A 19,921-nucleotide genomic window follows, 5' to 3' on the forward strand; every position below is an offset into this window, starting at 1 on the left:
TCTCGATCCCGCGCCGATTGGATCTTCCCCCTTCCCCTTCCCTGCCTCCATGTAATGTGGCTGAATGTCTGCCTTGCGCCAGGCCTTTTTCCCCCCTAGTAACAAAACCAAAAAAAAAATCCCTCGGCTTTTTCGAAACTACTGTAACTCCCAATTCTTGGAAATACTTCATTCTACCTCGCCAGCGGGGGGGGAGGAGGAGGAGGAGGAGTACAATGGGGTTGAGTGAGTCACATTGACAAGATTGATGCGCCAAAAAAAAAGATGGTAGAAGTGCCGATCATCTTTGGAGACGCTACGAGTAACACACTACTACTGTACTCCGTACGCCTGCACCATCTAAGGTGGTCGGTCCTCGTGGAAAACAAAAGAATCTATATGTACCGAGTAAAGGTCCTGTGCCTTTTTTTGGTCTGGGGATCTATTCTGAGGCTTCAGAGTCCAGAGACCATGTCGGGTCGGTCGATCAATAATGGTTTGTTTTGATGTTTCGTTCATTATCCAAAACAAGTTGACTGTCACTCTGTTAAAGTTCCTTTTCCCCTTTCGGTAGGAACGGAATACGGAGACGGACATGGATACCATTGAGTATCCAACAGTAGTGTAGGTATTATGAGTTCCTACAATGGGTACGGAGTACTGTACTCCGTACATACTATGACAAGGCAGTGGGGGTCCAAATTTAGCCAGGCTAAATCTTCCCTTCCCCCTTCCATCATTGAAACGCGTGACTCAGGCAGCAATTCCAGAAAGGGCCTTGGGCTCGATCTTGGGGCGATCTTGGTACCGAGTAGCACAACAATAGAGTGGAGTGAGGGAATTTACTAACTCGTACTTTTTTTTTACCGTTGGACTCGTACAGAGTTAATACTTTCGTATCCTCACGGACGACTTTTGACATGGACATTCAATTTCTCATCCGTTACGGCTTGATTGAACAACTACGAGTTAGATGTTTACGGAGTACATGGATCCTCCGACAGAACAACGGGTAGTCGGTATGATGATGGGACAGGAACGCCGGATGGTACTGTAAAAGCCATCGTTTGTCCTTGTTGTCCTTGTTGTCCTTGTCCTTGTCCTTGTCCTTGTCGTTCCGGTGTTGGCAACTTTCTCACAATACCTCGCTCGGAATTCCGAAAAATTGATCTGGGTGGTACACTCCGTAATCCGGTATTACAAGTGTTCGATACTGAGATTCCCAATTCTTCTCTATTTTTGGACCATTGTGATATGAACAACAACAACAACGTCATTCACTTTTTCCCAGATCCAAAAGACACAGACGCTAGGCACATCACGCAGACATCCATGTAACCGATCAAGATCAGCCTTGATCATCCATCATGACTCCTGCGCAGTATGCCTCACTGATGATGATCGTACTCGGATCACGTCCCCTCGTACGGAGTACTCCCGTTGGTCATTCGTTTCTGTTCTTTTCTATCTTGAGCCTCGTCACGAGCCGCATATCTACCCGAAGAGCCGATACATGGTCCCACGGGTTGCCTGTGATCCTATTCATCATGGATGTCTGAACGTGTCTAAATATACGGAGTACTGTAACACATTTTGAGGGTCTGCGGAGAACCCGTCATGTTACAAACTTCGACTACTTTGAAAAACTCGTACTGGACCCGTCCGACGGTGTGGACGACGAGAAAGTCCACCGATGATGTTTACTGTACAGACGTTTGTTTCGGTGAGTGGCCCCCTTGAAGCCGGATGAACGAAAAAAAAAGCAAAACAAAACAAAAACCAAGTCAAGCTTCGAATCTTAAATCTTCATCTTCATATCATTCACAAATCTTAATCACATCATATCATTATATCTTCAAAAATCATTACTCCAGATTCTAACGATGCAATGGAAAGTCGTCTCCAGGAACAGCAAACCACAGCAACTCCATTCGTCCAATGTCAATCCCTTCCTTGTACTCCGTTTGATGAGATAAATAGTCTTCGCAATCTAATGCAATCCCCAGAAACTCCTCAAATGCCTAAAAGCCCAAAACCCGAAGCTCTTCCATCGCTATGATGTGATAAGAAACAAGATCAACTCTGTTTCCCCCCTAAAACTTCTCCATGAAACCCTTCCGGACAGTCCACATCCTTGCTCGTTTGCCGTAGATGTACATGGGAATAGTGCTGATGAGACAGATGACCTGAATGGCTCCAATGGCCAAAAAAGTGGTCCGTGGCCCATCATCCTCCAACCATGTCGCAAAGAACAAACTAAACACCAAACCGTGGAAGATATTCTTGCTGAAATTCAAAGTTACGAGTGCTTCACCAGCATATTGTCGATAGCTGTCGACACAAAAGGTGATGGACGTCGTGCTGCCCAGGGAACAACCGAAAGAAATCAGCCCAAAGAAGATGGTTGGAACGATCCAATTGTCACGCTCTTGGGCGGACCAGCCGAATCCCATCAACCCGATCGCCGTAGTGATCGCAATAGGAATGCCCATGACAAGTCGAAATTCGGGTTCGTACACACCACCGTTCTTCCGAGACATGTATCGTACGATGATATCTGACACTTTGCCGGCAACTGCAGTACCAAGCACGCCTCCAACAAATGGAGAAATATAGACAAGGCCGGCCTGTAATGAAGTGAAATTGTAGGCTTCACGATTCTTGTAGATGGAGCTTATCGACTCCGATAGCACAATCAGCCAGCCCACCGACAACGAATACACAAGCGCCGACCAGAGGACGCTAGGATAGGCAAACAGTATAAAAGGCCGGCAAGCCACCAGAAACCAATTAGATTTCGAAAGTCTTCCATTCCACGGCTTGAGGGTTTGAAGGTAAGACTTTGGAGGTGCGTGACGGAGAGTCGTCGTGTACCGCGCGATTTGAGGACTTGGACTAGGGAAGTAATCCTCGGTTGTCCTCGACTTTTCCGAAGCAGTAGGACTCTGAAAGGCAGTCACGGGCACCGAAACCGGATTGGGAGATGTTCCTGGCACGGCACCCTGTTGTTCTATGCCAGCTGCCTGAGCTGGTTGGGTAGTCGGGATGTTGTGGTGACGGAGATAGTCGTTATTCTTCTCCAACTCCAAATAGTAGGGCGAATTGAGGTTGTGTAAATACGGTGCTGGAGATCCTTTGGCTGGTGGACTGGCTTCTGGCTCAATGATAACTGGATTACCTGACGAAGTGCGAGGCCCCTTGGTCGGAGTCTTGTCATCATTGTTTCCATCATTCCACTGTGGTGGCAAACCACGTAGGTCCGGTGGTGGTGGCATGGACAGTCCAGTAGGTTTGGGTCTTCTTCTTCCTGACGTCTCCTTCACTGGTTCATTCGCCTGTACCACCTTGTTGGCTTGTTCCTCCTCTTTCTCGTCATACGATCCATAGGCAGTGCTTCCCTCCGAGATGGGTTGATTAGTTTCCTCAGTGTGACGAGCATGATCAATGGCTTCTGACTTGTCGTTGGTCGACTTTGTACTCTCCGCATCATCTTTGGTCGCGTCGATTACATCTTCGAATCTAGCATGAACGTTTTGCTCATGCAACATGTGCTGTCTGGGTGTCATTGTCTTCTCAATGGCCTCTCGTAAAGCCGCAGGGTCGGCCATGTTCGGCTGTGGTTCGTGTGGCTTCGCATTGGCCAAGGGATGACGGAGGATGCTGGATAGACTTCGTTGGTGAGTTGGCCTCCTGGACTTGGGTCTGGGCGTCCGGTCCCAGAATGTCTCCGGCACGAAAAAGAACAAAAGGCAGAAGCAGAAGCCCACGACCATGGTGACAACCCTGGAAACTGTGAGTATTGGGTTGGCGGGTGATGGCTCAAGGACTTACCAAAAGACCCATCTCCAATCTTTTGCACCGATGATGACAGCACTGACCAGAGGGACTAAATTCTTTCCGCCCAGGAGAAGAAGAGTGTAAATGCCGACTCGGAAGGCACGTTCATGCAAGAAGAAGATCTCTGCAATGGTGGCCGAGGGCAGACATTCCACTGGGCTCACCGAAATGCCCTGGAACACGCGAGCTGTGGCGAGTTGGGCGTAGCTGGGGGCCACGGCGCACCAGACTGAGGTGACAATGAACATGACAGCAGAGCCCAGATAGACGGGACGTTTACCCCAAAGAATGGCGGTAGGGGAAAATATGACACTGCCAACACCGAGGCCCATCATGTACAATCCCGTCGTCAAGGCCACCCTCGAGTAAGACACATCGTAAGTCTCGGCAACGTTGTTGAAACCTGCGGCCAGGATGGGGGTGATACCTCCACCGACCATGCAGTAGAATCCAAGGGACAGCAAGGCAACATCTCTTCTCCAGGCCGGCCAGTTCAGCGGGTCGTTCAAGGAGTCATCTGGCTGCGGGTCCAGGATGAACTGGCCGTCTCTTGTCTTTTTCTTGGTCTGGTGTGAGGGACGTCTCAAGGGAGGAGTGAGAGGCTGCGCGGGCATAGAGGAAGAACTCCTCCGAGCATGTTGATGCTCGAGTCCGAGGGGTTCATTGCGGGTGGAGGACAGGAGGAGGACGGTTCCGGGGACTTCCTCAGTCTCTTTGTCATTCAGGATTCCCAGTGACCATTTCTCGATCTTTGGAGCCATGGGTCGAGCGTGAGGGAGGGAGGGAAATGGCGGCTACTGCTCATAACTAGGTAGGTAGGTGAGAGGGAATGGTAGCAGTGCTGGTATGAATGGGCGAGCATATAAGGATATTTAGGGCCAGTGTAATCAGGGTACGTAGGTTGAGATTTGATCGAGGGTCGTGTTCGGTCATGCGGTGGTGGGTGGTGGATTTGACAATCTGGGGAAATGGCGTTGAAGCCACGAGAAAGAGCCTTGTATGACAGGTGAGATAATCAAGGCTGACGCGGATATGAACGGCCGAAAGCCCCTGTGCGAGTGCTAAAATGGGGACAGGGGGCTAACTTCCAGGCGGGTCGTAGGGGTCTACGGGTAAATTTAGGGCCTGTTTTGTCAACTCTCGCGACGCGTTCTCGGTGGTGAGGCTAGGACACCACGGCTGTGTCCCAGGGACTCCTTAAATCAAGGGTCAGACACCTTTGCTTTTTTCTTTTGCGCCGGCTGATATAGGCACGTTCTTATCACGTCACATTGCATGTCAAGTGGTCTTGGTGCGACGTTGATATCTGTCTCTCTCTCTGTGTGTTGGACCTCGCCTACCCTAACCATCCTCCTCAATGGGCCACCGGGACCCCCTGTGGCGCCCCTAGAACGCTCCGCCCAGGGCAGCCCAGTGGCCGCCGAGCCTCTCGCGTCTTTTCGCCTGCTGCACTCTGTCGATCGGGCCTGTGCCAACTCGACCTTGACCCTGTTCGCTCCACCGTCTTGCACATGCTCGGCCTTCCCACAAGTCAGCTTGAATAATCTCTCTCATTATGCTACCATCGACGACCTGCTGACCAGCGTTGAGCATCTTCATGCAGACCGCCCTTGCACGTCCCCCACACCATCACCAACTACCTTGCTGCAACAACGATCCGTCAGATGACCGAGACGACAGGGCTGACTCAAGACGCCCGAGAGAGAAGCCACCAGGCTGAGGGAGGGACGTGGATGGGGGCACACGGGATGCAAGACACGGGGCACGGGCTACGAGTCCTAGCGGGATTTCTTGGGTGTTGTTGATTCTTCATTCTTTACCGAGAATGCGTCTCATCATCCACAAACCGAATCCCTCTGTCACACGGGAGCGCACTCGTGACAACGAATCTGACAACCACACCCCCTTCAAGTCATCTCTGAAAGTAATCTTCTGCTACATCTTGTCTTTGCAATCAACCGGCCTCCTTTCCTTGTCTGTGGCAATTTGACTCCGGAACTGAAGATGTGAACAAGCCTGTCACCGCGAAGAATAGCACCAAATATTTCGTGAATTCGTAAATTGCCAGACATATAATGTAACGTTGAACTTCCTGGTCTTTCGCTCTAGCAAGAACAACAATGTAGAATTTTCCAAGTCTGTATCAATCCCAAGTTTTCCCTTCAGTCTTCGCTGAGTCTTTCGCGACGGGCACCAAACAGGCCTAATCCCAAAGATGTTTCATTTTCTTTACCACTCCCGTTATCCAAAATCTCCCATACCCGTGGTCTCCATTCTCCTATGATTCCTCTACCCTCTTTCACCATTTGCAGTCCCTGGCCAAGGTCTCGCGACTGTATGGACCCGGTAATGTTGACACTGCCAAAAAGATATTGAAGTCGAACGTCGTGCACCTTGTCTTTGAGCAACTTTGCGCACATCATCTTGACCTCGTCACCAACGTGGTCCACGATCGTGGCAATCACGTCAAGAATGAAGTCATGTACATTTTTGACCCTTTCCTCTTCTTGCTTGTTGTTGACGTGAGCGGTCCCGGCTGCGAGTGTGGGGTGTGTGAAAATGAGTGCTAGACGCACAAGTAGCTGGACTTGCTCACTCTGACCCTGCTTCGTGTTTGGTCCGATTCGTGCGGCAGAGATCACTGCCGACCGTTGTAGACAGACCATGTGAAGGATAGAATTGAGACAGTTGAGGGTCGCCCACGCGCTCGACCCGCCAGTAGCCTCGAAAGAACTAGCATTGGGGCTGGACGTCACCATCTGTGCAGGGCTCACATTGACTGAATTTCCGGGAAGACCGCTCAGTGCCGCGGCATGACTGTTCTGAGATTTGAAAATTTGTGTCAATTTTTCAATCAACTGGGTCATGAAACCAGGCATGGGGCTAGTATTTTTGACGCAAACACGAAATGCTCGGTCCACGATTGCAGAAAGATGTTGGACATCACTCGGAAATACCGCAGATAGAGGGCTCGATGTCTTTCCCGTAGGAAACTTCGGCAAGGCTTCCAGGAACTCACTCTCCACCTTGTGTCGAAGTCGATTAGCAACTTCTGGACCAGCTGTGTGCAGCCACTGGGCAACATTGCCTTGCTGAGCATCTTGGTCCCGAAGTGTCCGTTCCAGGGTCTCAGAGAGGATGTTCACTAACTGACTCTGGCCGTCAGAGGGCTCTTCCGCCCGAGCATGAGACATCAGCCACAGTCGCAGCTGTATGTGTCGTTGGGAGAAGATGTTGATGCCACTAAGGAGTGCTCGCAGATCTACGGTGTCCGTGACTGTGTTCCCAGGATGCAAAAGGCCGTCGACCGTCTGTATTAGTAGTGTTATGACCGAATCAGACAGATGAGCCGAAGTGAGAGGGGGATTGATTGCCAAAGAATGCACGAGCCTGATTCGTGAAGCTGCTTTTGAGTCTTCCTTTCCCAGTTGAATGAGCACCTCCAAAGCGCGCTGAGGTTCTCGTCGACAATACTCGATCCATCGAGTTCGGGTTTGGTAGAGAGCGAGGTTAGAGAGTGATTCCTTGTCCGGTATGTTGACCCGGCGCAGTAAAGTTGCAGCAGAAGGAAGCTTGCGCAGTTGTAGCTTGGTCATATCCAAAGCCTCCAGAAAGCCAGCAAAAGTGACACAGCCAGCTCCAATCAGGTTTTGGAACAAGGAGGGACCGAAAGTGTCATCGAGAAACGGTGCTAAACGCATCAACCATTTCTGAATTAGTTGATCTGCCTGGCCTTTCCGACAGAGCCGCAGTCGGCTGAGCAGTTGACAGAACGAGAACAAGGTCAATGAATCGTCCCCAAACTTCTGCTGTTTTTCAATGCGATCCACAAGAACCGAAAACAATCCGTTCATGGTTTGCTCCGACATGTTTGGCTCGGACTGCAATATTGCTTCAAAGTCTTCGACAAATGTAGCTCCGGCTTGTTGTAACGATTCCGCGATGCCGTCACTATACGGTGAGCACGCTGCCACTGCCCGACCACGGTCGCCTCGGACGAAATCCTGCTGCAACGACTTGACTGTGGGCGTAGCGACAGGGAATGCACTGCAAAGATCGAGCAATAAATTTGTGAATAGTGGCATCGCAGGTTTAGTAGAGCGCCAGGCCATGTAGATCTGACAAAGTCTCCTTTGGAGAACCTCAAAGGCGCCTATTGCTTGGAAGGCCTCGGAGTGGGCTTGAATTGTAGCTGCAAGAGATGCCACCATTGCGTCATCTTGGCTGTTACAGAAGATGCCTACCACATCGGCGAGAACAGGTTCGTCGTCCATACACTCGAGAATGTATCGAATGAAGGAGAATTGTGCACAATCCGTTCTTGTAGAGGACAAGAGGCCGGATGATGTGGAGAGTCCAGGCATATCCCGCATCGCCATCTGCACGGCCTTCGCACGAAGCCACATGGAGATCCTAGACTTGACGCACCATGGCAGGGAAGCAAAGGAGGGCTCTGATATCGTCGGCGTTGATGAGGAGGCGCCTATAAACAGTTGTGATAATTGTTGTTCCATGTAGCGGATATGATGTTGATAAAGCTCCTCCTCCGAACTCAGGTCGAAGCCACAACGTGCCAGGATCGAATTTCTCAAGTGTACGACATGCGTGCCGGTGTTCTGGAGCGACAAGTCAAGGAGAAAATAATTGAATTCCGAAAAATCGCAGATGCTGTTCGTTCCTACACCAGTATCCTGGTCCAAAGTGACTGTTCCCGCCTTAGGAAGACCTCTCACCATAAGCCACTGCAGGTACTTTGCCGTCGGAAAGGAATTAGATCTCGAAAGTTGTGCGATCAAGTGTCTCAAGCATTGAGGATCCGCCGTGGTCTTTCCCTCCCGGCAGGAAGAAAGAAAATTGAGGATAACATTGTCCACCTCGTGACCTGCTCGTTGCCAGCGTCTCAATAAACGTGCAAAGAGATATATGCGGGCGTTGGAGGATCGGAATTGTGTGCACGCCCATTCGATGCAAGTAGATATCACAACGTCAGTATCCGAACAGATAGTAGTGAGATCTACCGCGAGTTTGGCCACATCGAACGGAGGCTTAAGTGTGTCTAGGAGCTCGACGATCTCTTGGATGGGAGAACGTTTGGTGGAAAAGTCCCCTCTGTTGAATCCCATCGTCCTCTCGTTGATGCGGTTTAGTTCTTCCAGAATCTGGGTTTCTTGTTGAATTTTCCCATCCAAGCATTTCTGGACAATCGAGTGGATTTCGGGCCATTTGTCTGGCATCAAAAAATTTCTGGGCCGACTGAGAAGAAGCCCCCGGATGGCATGATGTAGTCGTTGCAGAAGTGGCGCTGCTCCTTGGCCCGCAGTCTTTTGCACCAGTTCGTACTTTTCAATCAAAGTTTCTGCAAGCTTCCTGCCTCGTCGTCGATAGTAGCTAATGTCCTGTCTGTATATATGGCTAATCATCAGCCAAAAAGGAAGTTGTTCTAGCGATGCTGCCGCCAAAGATCGTAGTATCCAATCAAGATAATGATCTCGGTCCAAAAGACTCTCCATGTAGAGACGGGTGCTTATACGAATAGCGTATTGTATATCGGTCCTCCAATCTGGACTTCCAGCCTGTCCGAGATGCGATTCCAGAAATTGCTCGACACTGACGGTCCATTCCCGCAACCACTTTCCTTCGGTACCCATGGCTATGGCGGGAGTGGTGCCCTTTCTCTTCAATGTCCGAATCTCGTTGGCGCAGACACATTTTGCAAACCAGATGGCACGGCTCAAAGGGACACGATTCTGCAAGCACTGGTCGAGCAAGAGTTGGCCTCGGATGCCTTGTGGAATCGTTCTACTCAACCTTCTCAATGGCACATCCGCATTCGCCAGGTCCGCAATCCATGATTTCCGTTTGGCTTCGGTCAAAGTAACACGTGGCGGGGGTTTGAAAGTGGTGGGAACGTTGATGAGGCTCTGCTGGCTCTTTTTATCTAGTATCAGGGAAAATAGGACGGAAAGGCTGTCCACTCCTGATTTGTGCTTGAACGCATTGTACAGCGGCACCCGAGCAGTATTAAGCTCTTTCTCCGTCGGGTTTGGAGGTTTGTCGAAGTATCCCTGTTTGACATTGACGTCGCTCAACACATCCTCCGGGTGCTTGCCATTCCATGGAAAATAGCCCGCAGCTTTTTGAGGAACGAAATGAGGTGCTCGCTCCGGTGATACCAGCGAATCAGGGGTCGTGGGAACAGGGACATATATTCGTGAGCGGTGAGTAGGCAATGGATCTTCGGTTGTTTTGGATTTGCGACCTAAGTCCCAAGGACGGGGAGGCAAGTCTGGTAATCCATTGTCCTCGGTCGCTTCCACCTTTTCCCCATCCTGCGAATAACGAGGGTCAAATAACAAGGCAGATGCCGTCGGCGCTACCAAGCGCAATTGAGAAGTACCATGCTGCGTTGCCGTGGGAGCATTGGCAGTGATGGTAACAGTCGAGGCATTGCCGGCGTTGGAAGCCTGAGTCGAGATTCCATCTCCCTCCACTTTCCTCCGCTTTGTTGGCCGGTCCTGTGTAGGTTCTGTATATTGTCTTTGAGGTCCGGTAGGTCTTCGCCCGAGAGAGGAAGGGATATCGCTTGCGGCTCGATCGAGGGAAGGTCGAGGCACATCGGGAGGATGTCTTGAGGAGGGAGGCCGCGGTTCGGCCAGAGGGTTCGAGGTCATGACCTGACCATCTTGACAGTAGGAGTGAGGGAAGCAAGGCCGCTTGTGCCTTTGCGAAGGACGATGGCTATATTGGCACTGGTGTGGGTGTTGTGTAGAACGAGCACGGTCCGGATCGACGACGACAGATGATGGGTTGGCCAAGGATGTGGAGACAGAGGATCGATGGTTCAGATAAAAAGGGTGTTATAGTCGACAAAGTAGTGGGATAAATGATTGTGTCGATATGAACATTTGGTGGTTGCGAAGGACGACGAGGGTGTGAAGTGAGGGAAGATGGCGAGGGAGAAGTGAGTTGAGTGGAATCTGAAGTCGCAGAACCGACGGCCGGAATTGATGAGATAGGGTCACCGGGTGAATACTGTGTATTACCTGTGAAATGGGGTGGGATCGATCGCAGGAGGAGGCCGAGTAGCACTAAGGAACTACGGAGTAGGGAACCAGGAAACCATCTTACCAGTACCTTGCCTAGGGCTCGGAAGGGTGACTTCGGCAAGAGGCCCCAGCACTATTTGAGGTAGCTTGCATTGAGTTGGTCGCCTACTGGTGGTAGTGCAGTTGCAGCACCAGTCCAGGCTCTCAACAGGCCCAACCGCGGGATTCCCGTAGAGAAGCCTTCGGACGATCACGAATAATAAACAGGCGCCAGGGAATGAGGTGACGGACGGGCCAATGCCCCCATGTCGGAACTTCGTAGGTACACACAATCGTCCAGTCCCGGTAAGGATGGCTCAAGTTATTGGTGGCGATCGGGGCACGAGCTTCGGCATTACTATTTTATTACTGTAAGAGGTTTTGGCGGTGCTTATTATACACCGTACTCGGTACCTAGTAGGGTAGGTACCTTAGGCATTGTGTGCAAAGTGTTTTTACAGCACAATGAATACAACGAAGACCAGTGTGAGAAACATTATTATGGCATATTATCCGACCTGGTGATGTCCTGGCCAGACATACGACAACATCCATTTTCCATGCTTATCCCATCTCAAATACGCATAATCCTTCCAGGTCGGTCGACAAGACATTTGTTGGGTATCGAGTCCACGTACTTGGTCCCCACGCCCTCCTCCGTAGCCGGGTGGCTGAGGAATGACCACGCTGAGGTCCCAAGGTCATGGTGGATGTGCAGATGACTGCGGCGACAGCATCAGCAGGTGATGATTCGGTCGGAGAGGCTGAATGCGCGCTGGCTACGGAAGTATTGGCCCCCCTTGTCACTTGTGTGTTTGTCTCTTTTCTGCCTTGACCAAATCAGCTGCGGTGGTCAGCCTACTCCTCGTAGAAACTCCGGAAGATCATTGACTGTACGGAGTACTTTCGTAGGGGTGTTGTTAGCGATCTTCTCTACCTTGGCCCCCGAAATGTATGCACGAATAAGGACTCGATGCTACCGTGGCGACACCGTGATTGCACATCATGGCTGTATGAGTAAGTCGAGTGATGCGATGCAAAAGGAGTTCTCGTTTCCACCGATTCGAAGCACTTGCCACCCACTCTGTCATAGCACTCATGCATATCTCGTGCTTGGTCCCGAGGGTCCAGGACTTCGGCCGACGGTCGATGGATTGTGCATATTATAAGATGTCAGGTACAGAGTATTCACTGCATCGTATCTACCTAGGTACTCTCGTCAAGAGCCCACCGGCGTTCCAGATTTTCTTTCCGACACTGCCGGAACGGTTTCTTGAGTGACACGTCTCCATCACCGAGACCAACCGGGCACTTATTCGAACTTGCAACAAATTACGAAATGGAATAGTCCGTAGAAACTCTTGCGTGATGATCGTTACGAGGGCATCTCTCTGGGGGCGATCAACACTCTCGTCCGAGGAACCCGTAATCTTGCGCCAACTGCGGAAGACCCCGTAGATATGGGAGTTACTGTACGGAGTACAATAATCTCGGCATCGCCAGCCACCACCACCGCCGCCTCCTCCTCCTCCTCCAACTCCTTATCTATACTCCGTATCGGACATGGGAACAGAGGCATTTGGTTCGAAATTATCAGTGCGGATAATTACCGGCCTCACCTATCTACCAAAGTAGCGAGTACATTCGTTACATAGGGCACAAGCCATGACGGCCACCTCGCACTCGTAACTTTCTCACCACCTCCACCTCTCGGACTGGGTGAATGTGGGGTGACGAACGGCTTGACAATCTCTGACACAAAACACAAACCGGATGTTCTCGTATCGAGGGAGAATTCGCGGAGTAATTGTTTGCAGCACCAAGAAAAGGCCATAGCCAAGGTAAGACAATATCTTCCGCAGTTCGTGCGCCGTGCCGCATCCACTCGGGCACTTGGACGGCAATCTCTCAACCCCATCTTTCCTCATTCATCCCTCATCACAGTCTCGTCACAAAGGAAACGTGCAGAATAGATTTGCCGAGAAGATGCCGTTTGCCTCTGTACAGTATTGTACAATATTCGATAAGCGGAACTACTGATATGCCCTCTAACCTGAAACTATCCCACGATAATGCCAACAACCACTGCTCAGGGGCCATACAAACCACTACCCCAAGACCTGTTCCTGAGCCCGTGCCTATTTCTATCAGTCTTTCGGTTCCGAAACCTTCGAATGGTTCCTCGACACCTAAACCCCCGTCACACACAACCTGGTCTTTGCAAACAGGCTACGCAGTATTCTGTGCGTGGTACGAATAGTCCATCAAAACGTCCCCAAAAGTGGTAGTACGTCGTCAATTGAACGACCTTCTTGATGCCCATGCTGTATCTTGCCGAATCCCTCCATAGCGCTCCGTCTTCGTTCCCTGATGGATAGACCCCTCTCTGGTAGAGCTTGGGGCCACTTTTGGTGCCGGCTCACTCCCATCATGCTGCCAAACCGACTTCGTCGCCTTGTGAGCAAAGACTCCTCGTCAAACTCTAGACTCATCTTTGAACTTCCTGAGAAGGGAGGCGTGCGGTTGGGCTCGTCCATCAAGCTCGACAGAGGATCTAGGTCTATGTTGTTGCGGCCATCGGTCAATGGTGGGAAGATGTTCTCAACTGGGGCCGTCGATGGTTCGCCAAGTAGCTGCTGCTGCGCATCAATTTCATTTGCAAGTGGTGCCGGGATTGCTGGTCTCGTGGAATATCTTGATCGAGGTAAGTTTCGGAAACCCGCCTCTCGCACAATTTTGGCCAGCTTTGGGCTTTCCATCAGAGGGCCGAAACCTCTGGGGAATGTTTCACTACCCTGCCACCAGCTTGTCCGTCGACTCGTGGGCAAGACCGAAGATATTCTTGACTGAGTTAGAACCTTGGAGAGACGCCTTTCCAAAGATGTCGTATCCACCGAAACATTGCCTCCCACCCCAGTATCGCGGTCTGGAGGACTGGGAGTACAGACTTCCGGGCTAGAACCATATGCATCGTCATCCCAAATGATCTCGAATACAGAGGACTCTGAGACGTATTTGGTAGAACAACGCCGCAGCGAATTGAACTCCTCGACATGTTGCCCTGCAAGAGGGAGGCGGGTTGGGATGGGTGTCAACTTTGTGAAAATCGGCGCCGCCACGCTGCTTATCGCCGGACGAGCCTCATTTTTGTCTATCGATGGCGGTGGAGGGGTGTTGGTCTCACTTCGTATAACTTGCAGACCTTCGCTAGGACTGATGCGCTGCTGACCCTGGCTACTGAATGTGGTGAAAAATGACGACAAGAACCCAGAATTCCTCCTGCTAAACCTGGGGGTTGGAAAGTATGTGAGCGACATGCGTTTTGGTGATCCAGTTGCACGACGGAGGGTAATCATCGCCGGACTTTGCGCCATTTTGGTTTTCTTCGACACTCTGCTCGTGGTCTCTGGAATGGGTGCAGTCGTAACGATAGCTCTGGTGGATGTCGCCTTGGACGGAATTGTCCATCTCCGGGATCGCAGAACTGAACGTGCCTGTGATTCCGGCTTTTGTGAGGTCCGGCGAAGCTGAACGGCTGGAAGCGAGATGGTCTTTCGTAGGGTCGGTGAAATGCATGTACCACTCCTTCTCCAGCTACTGGAACCGTCTCGAGATAGTCGGGTCGTCGCAGTACGAGACATGGAGTACGAACTGGCGGAGAAGGGATTGTGCCAGCTCTCCCCATGGCCCTTGCCCTTTTTCATGGTCAAGCTAATGGGGTCGGCGGCATCAGGCTTGAATGGGATGCGTTCAGAGCTGTCATGAGACCGTGGCGGACTCAATAATGGTTCACTTCGCAGAGTCCCTAGGCTGCTCGAGGATCTCGGCACAAAGGAGTAATTGATCGACATGGCTCCAGGTTTTGCTTGGTCCTTTGAACAACAATAACAATATACAATGAGCCAGGTGTAACAATGATGTACTCGATCTAGGGACAGCCCATAAATAATGTCTGGTGCATGTCTGCAACATTGAAGACCGCATTTTTGGGGATTTAATCGTGAAGTCACCTTGTCCGGAACAATTGCAGGTGGTGTCAGGTGCATCGCCTCAGCTTGAGAAGGAACGACCACGGCGAGCCGAGTATCCGAGATCGCATCGCATGTTCAAAGTAGGATGTCTACAATAACCATTAAAATGTCATTAATTCGTTGAGATCCAGGCAGTTGGCCTCAGTCAAAAATCGAGAATTGGTTTCAAGCAACCCTTCGTGCGTCCAAATGTGCAGTGTCCCCAAATACCAAACCCATCTGTCTCCTCGGCCACTCAAGATATGGTGTCCAAATAGGGTCAAGCAGAGCTGAGATGTCAACGACCAGACTGTACGCCCATCCGATGGCCCACCAGTGATGGTCCATACATCGGAAAGCAGCTGCCCAGTGAGCGAAGAGAATCAGAGACGAAGGATTCCCACGTTTGAGAGAATGAATGAACGTGGCAGGTGCCATAATGAACCATGAAAAGATATGTCCATCCCATTCGACAACGGATCGGCAACGTGTGATATCGCGCAGCCGCGCGAGATGCTCAAGAAAAAAGTCCCTGCTTGCTGCAGGATGCTCGCCCCCAAGCAAAGGCATCAGCTTAGGATCATCCGCGACTCCAGCGAGGAGGTTGAAGGCCTCTGCTATGTCGGCAGGGTGTGGGGGCAGATCGCCTGGTAGCGGGTATCGCAACAGCTCTTCGATATCACCTTGGAGCCATGTATCCGTCTCCCTAATGACGGCATATATGCCTCTAAGGATCATGATGATTTCGATGAAGTCGGCGGTAGGCGAGTGCAGTGGCAGTGTGATTCCTGGAGAGTCGCCCTGGTTCAACTCCAGCTTGACGCTATGCAGTCCCTCAGGGAGTCGTTTAGAGGCAAAGGCCCAAATGGTGAGAAAGAGAGACAGACAGAATAGGGCGATACCGTTGTCCTGATTGGGTTTATTGACGGCTGGAATATAGCCGGCCAATGCCGCGTTTTGATGGGCCAAGGCGACTTTTGAATATTCGGCATATGCGTCTGAAGTCTTCGCCTGCATCGTGGCCTTGTGGAGAGCAGCAGTGGCCATCAAGCCATGAAGTAGAAAATCATGGCGTAGGGCTTCTGCAAAGACAGTGTCTCGCCATACAGCGTGTGATGAGATTCTCGACGACATGGTCATATACGTCCGAGTGGAGTAGAACTGGACCAGTTCCAGATCTAGAAGATCAAAGCGCTTGGGTTCCGGGGCCGAATCTCCTTCAGGAGTCTGGTTCATAAGTTGAGATTGCCCAGGAGGCAACAGCGCGTGAGGTGGTAAGTCTGGGTCAGAAGGCTGATAGTCGAGGCTTCTCGGGGTAGCTGTGTCATGTATGGACAAATTTGTCGGCGTGGCTGACAAACCCTCCGGGGCGTCCTCGAGAAAGGAACAGGGGATCTGTCGCTTCAGACAGCGCTGGCATTGCGGACTCGTCTCATCACACTAGCGTTATGTCAGTCGTGATCCAAACAAGACTATTGCTGAGGGTCTTCGTAAGGCTGCACTTGTTTCGAAAGTGTGGCCAACACCGACATGGCACTGACTGACCTTGACTCGCCTGACCTTGCATTGCCTACACCCATGATGGGATTTTGTATGGGACCGACGCGACGGCATGATAGAAGTTGCTATCTCTCGATATCTAGGGTTTGCATCATGGCCATGATGTCGAGTGAAGATGAAACGGACGGTTCGGGGCTGACGTTGAGACTTTGTCCGTCTAAAGGCATCGGACCTTGGCATGCCGCAGCCTTCGCGTTCGGCATGACTCGGAATGCGGCGGACAATAAATGTCGTGCAAGACACAGCGCCATCATGTTAACATTGAGAACTCCAGGACAGCAGGCATACGAGCATTCGTGTCTAGAGCTCGAAAAGTCCTTCTGGAGTAGGCTAGTGGCCAGTGAGCATCAAGCATCAATGATCTTCACGTCTCGTCAAAGGCAAAGAGCGCGATTTTTGGGGGCCAATATGAGTGTGCTCGAACCCCGTACGGAGTGATCATTTTATACTCCGTAGATGTCATTTGAATCTGTAAGGCCTGGTGGAAACCTCGTGCTAAGTACAGAGTATAAAACAGGAGATAGTCCTCCTCCACAAAATTTTCTAATGTCTAATGAATCAAATCCCAAATCGCTAGTATGCCACTGACAAACAACCCTTTTGCGACTCATTTCTTGAATTTTCTCATCGGTTCAAAGAAGAAACCGGGGTGGAAAACGGTCATCAGTACACAGGCAATGCCCACCATCCTAAGATTTCAAGTCAGCACATGGTCAAACCACGGTCATAAACGAGACTGAAGCACTTACATTCCGTCGAGCACCAAGAACTCGGTCTCTTTTCGCATCAGGCTGTTTCCCCAGCCTCCAGCCATCTCAGGCAGACTAGATTCGTGAGTTAGCATTAGTCTGGTCACAGTGTTTTTACAAGGAGCACGAACCGGTAAATGCATCGAATCAGGATAGTGAGAAAGGCAGCACCGATCGCGAAACAGAATATACGCAAGTTTCGATTCGTCTTAGGGTCAGCCGCGTTCTTCTCGTATTCGCTTTCCGAATGTGCCAGGGCGTTGGATTTCTTCGCTTTCTGGAAGCGAATGAAGTAGTCGAGGACGAGAAGCCCACACACACACATGGTGGCGACCTGGAATGCAATGCCGGCCACGATCAATCCATCACCAGCATCTAATAGCTTCTTGTTTCCACCCTGGTCGCCTGCAGCAGCTGCGGTGCCACCACCAATGGCCTGAAGCACAATTGATCCGAAATCGCATCCGATAAAGATCCACGGGTAGAGCCTCGCCTTCAGTCGTGAATGTTCTGGTCCGCAGTAGATCACAAGATGCTTCAGCGTGACGTAGATACCGGCGGCCAGGAAGCTGGGGGCAAGCACCAAGCAACAGATCTGTGTCTTGAATCCTGCGCCAGACCAGGGATTGTTGTGCATAATCACCCGGCCAATATAACCAACAGCTTCACCGAAACAGCCGATGGCTACAACACCAAGAAAGGTCCATGTCCGTCGCCATGTGCCCAGCGCTAATTGGAGAAAGAGGCACAAGCCAAAGAGGGCAATGAAAAACGAGTTGACGCTGAGATTAGGATAGTAGCCATAGGTCGTCAATTCCACTGGACACTGCGGAGTGATCTCTGTGCAATATTTTCCAGCATGATGTGTGACGTTGGAAGACATCCTCGCTATCGCAACAGTGGTGGGAGAAAGGCCCGGCCTCAAGGGCGACTTGAATTCTGGAATAAAACTGTGTTGCTAAAAGTCGGGAACTTCAGTCAAGAGGCATTACTCAAGAACAAATGTGGCGCAAAGAGAGTATCTCTGATCTTCAACAGAATAGCCAATAGTCGAAGCTGAAGGTAAAAGGTGAAACTTGACAATCAGAAAGAACAGTCCCAGACGAGGTAGAAGAATGATTTGGGAGGGTGAGAGGTGGCTGTAACGCTATTTCGCCCGTCTCATTTATCAAGGGCTTTTGTTGACCCATATTGGCGCCCAGATTGCGCTTGGACAGCGTCAAGACTCGTGGCGAAACCGAGGGGTGGAGTGAGCGACGAGACGAAAGTGGCCTCTTGATGGAGGAATGGCTGTAGCCGATGTTCGTTTACACACCCTCTAGGCCCTTTTAGGAATGGTATACGATTCGGATCTTTATAGCTCCGGTCATTTGGTATTCCCACCGTGAGATTGACCTGCCGACTTGTCAGTTAGAAAAGCATAAAATATCAAGTGGAATACGAGTACGAGTACGGAGAATGGATTAGATCCTTGTTCTGACATATGGTATTGTACATATAGAGAGGGGAAATGCCAGCACAACAATGATTTGGTGACTAGTTGAGTGATGATGGTATCTTGTTAGCGATGTTTCTATCAGAATCCCAACCTGTAGCCATTGCCCTTTTCAAGAGCACGTTTCCACGCAGCACGCTCTTGACATCTCTGGTGCCATTTAGCCAACCTAGGGAATTTCGTGAAATCTATGATGTTGTTCTGGACGCAGTTGTCCGCCGGCCACGAGATGATAAAGTCGGCCCTGGAGGGGGATGAACCGCCAAAATACTCCGCAGAACCAAGCTGTTCCTCTAGATAGCTGAAGTTCAGAGCTAACTCGTCTCCAGTGTATCCCTTGTGTATCCCGCTGTGTATCATGGAAACCAGAGGACGAACGAAGAAGGGCGACATGGCTGCCATGGCTATGAAGAGTATCTCCGTCACCATAGGGATGGCTATACTTGTAGCAGCAATGTTGCACAGCTCATCGTCACGAATCCAGTCGCCATCTCCTTTGAATCTACCGTCCTTGTCGAAAGTATCGATCAAGTATTTTGCGATGACGAGCGATTCAACTATCACCCTGCCATCACCTGTAACGAGCTGAGGGCTTTTCCCAAGGAAATGTGTCTTCTTCAGCTCTTCTGGGGCCCTGCGTTTTTTAGGGCCAGACTGGACGCGTTTGTGAAGAACAAGGTCATAAGGTATTTCAAGCTCTTCGAGGAGCCACAGGATTCGTTGAGATTGAGAGTCCTAGTGAAATTCAGTAGTCACGACGCATGTAACCGAATTGAGCTCACACTGAGGTGGTGTAGAGTTGGCTTAGGGCTTGCCATGGTCAATGATCGAGTAACAGAGGATATAGCGACGTAATAAAGAGCGCAGTCAGGTGCAGAGAAACAACACTTAGGTGGGATTCTGGAGGTCGAGCCAAGCTGCTGTGTTAGCAAATTCTGCCACGTACTGTTCACACATCAACATGCGGCGGGATAAGTATGTACAGGCATGGGTAAAGAAGGGATCGATGTCCGTGTCGAATTGGGAATCGTATGTTATTTGAACCCTGGATAGTATATCCTTAGGCTTGCGTAGGCTTGGCGCAGATATACGAGTACGAAGATGAGCAGATCACGGCTGTAGAGTCGTCTTAAAGAGGATGGCCCCCTCGAACAGAGCATTAGAACATGTCCAGGTTCTTATTAGCATATCATGAACACCATGCAT

At 50.7% G+C, this 19,921-nt stretch overlaps 6 protein-coding genes across 6 annotated transcripts; all 6 read right to left on the reverse strand.

The window, feature by feature from the left end:
• Positions 1-1,793: 1,793 nt before the first annotated feature.
• Positions 1,794-4,964, reverse strand: PV06_01391 (uncharacterized protein). The gene is made up of 2 exons (XM_016401992.1): positions 3,811-4,964; positions 1,794-3,762 (listed from the first exon to the last, which is right to left on the reverse strand). Exons 1-2 carry the CDS (start codon positions 4,575-4,577, stop codon positions 2,073-2,075), a joined length of 2,457 nt encoding a protein of 818 aa, XP_016269045.1. The 5' UTR covers positions 4,578-4,964; the 3' UTR covers positions 1,794-2,072.
• Positions 4,965-5,630: 666 nt separating this feature from the next.
• Positions 5,631-10,930, reverse strand: PV06_01392 (uncharacterized protein). Its single transcript, XM_016401993.1, has one exon. The coding sequence runs from the start codon at positions 10,485-10,487 to the stop codon at positions 5,979-5,981; it is 4,509 nt and encodes a 1,502-aa protein (XP_016269046.1). The 5' UTR covers positions 10,488-10,930; the 3' UTR covers positions 5,631-5,978.
• A 2,235-nt stretch (positions 10,931-13,165) lies between these two features.
• On the reverse strand, positions 13,166-14,947 carry PV06_01393 (uncharacterized protein; the record flags this gene model as incomplete). Its single annotated transcript, XM_016401994.1, has 1 exon — positions 13,166-14,947. One exon carries the CDS (start codon positions 14,945-14,947, stop codon positions 13,166-13,168), a length of 1,782 nt encoding a protein of 593 aa, XP_016269047.1.
• A 150-nt stretch (positions 14,948-15,097) lies between these two features.
• On the reverse strand, positions 15,098-16,491 carry PV06_01394 (uncharacterized protein; the record flags this gene model as incomplete). Its single annotated transcript, XM_016401995.1, has 2 exons — positions 15,098-16,351; positions 16,453-16,491. The coding sequence occupies 2 exons, from the start codon at positions 16,489-16,491 to the stop codon at positions 15,098-15,100; spliced, it is 1,293 nt and encodes a 430-aa protein (XP_016269048.1).
• Positions 16,492-16,922: 431 nt separating this feature from the next.
• PV06_01395 (uncharacterized protein) lies at positions 16,923-18,345 on the reverse strand. Its single transcript, XM_016401996.1, has 3 exons — positions 17,352-18,345; positions 17,221-17,295; positions 16,923-17,160 (listed from the first exon to the last, which is right to left on the reverse strand). The coding sequence occupies exons 1-3, from the start codon at positions 18,101-18,103 to the stop codon at positions 17,079-17,081; spliced, it is 909 nt and encodes a 302-aa protein (XP_016269049.1). The 5' UTR covers positions 18,104-18,345; the 3' UTR covers positions 16,923-17,078.
• A 351-nt stretch (positions 18,346-18,696) lies between these two features.
• Positions 18,697-19,771, reverse strand: PV06_01396 (uncharacterized protein). Its single transcript, XM_016401997.1, has 2 exons — positions 19,498-19,771; positions 18,697-19,450 (listed from the first exon to the last, which is right to left on the reverse strand). Exons 1-2 carry the CDS (start codon positions 19,531-19,533, stop codon positions 18,797-18,799), a joined length of 690 nt encoding a protein of 229 aa, XP_016269050.1. The 5' UTR covers positions 19,534-19,771; the 3' UTR covers positions 18,697-18,796.
• Between the last annotated feature and the right edge of the window lie 150 nt (positions 19,772-19,921).

This window comes from Exophiala oligosperma, assembly GCF_000835515.1.
Source record: "Exophiala oligosperma strain CBS 72588 unplaced genomic scaffold supercont1.1, whole genome shotgun sequence".
Classification (NCBI taxonomy): Eukaryota; Fungi; Ascomycota; class Eurotiomycetes; order Chaetothyriales; family Herpotrichiellaceae; genus Exophiala; species Exophiala oligosperma.

Bases quoted from the DNA above. Each gene is read 5' to 3' on its own strand.
- PV06_01391 (XM_016401992.1), bottom strand. From the start codon at position 4,577: ATGGCTCCAAAGATCGAGAAATGGTCACTGGGAATCCTGAATGACAAA. The intron at 3,763-3,810 runs GTAAGTCCTTGA...CACAGTTTCCAG, and splicing joins GATTGGAGATGGGTCTTTTG to GGTTGTCACCATGGTCGTGG.
- PV06_01392 (XM_016401993.1), bottom strand. From the start codon at position 10,487: ATGACCTCGAACCCTCTGGCCGAACCGCGGCCTCCCTCCTCAAGACAT.
- PV06_01395 (XM_016401996.1), bottom strand. From the start codon at position 18,103: ATGTCTTCCAACGTCACACATCATGCTGGAAAATATTGCACAGAGATC. The intron at 17,296-17,351 runs GTTCGTGCTCCT...TCACGAATCTAG, and splicing joins CTGATTCGATGCATTTACCG to TCTGCCTGAGATGGCTGGAG. The intron at 17,161-17,220 runs GTAAGTGCTTCA...TTGAAATCTTAG, and splicing joins TTCTTGGTGCTCGACGGAAT to GATGGTGGGCATTGCCTGTG.
- PV06_01396 (XM_016401997.1), bottom strand. From the start codon at position 19,533: ATGGCAAGCCCTAAGCCAACTCTACACCACCTCAGT. The intron at 19,451-19,497 runs GTGAGCTCAATT...GAATTTCACTAG, and splicing joins CAACTCTACACCACCTCAGT to GACTCTCAATCTCAACGAAT.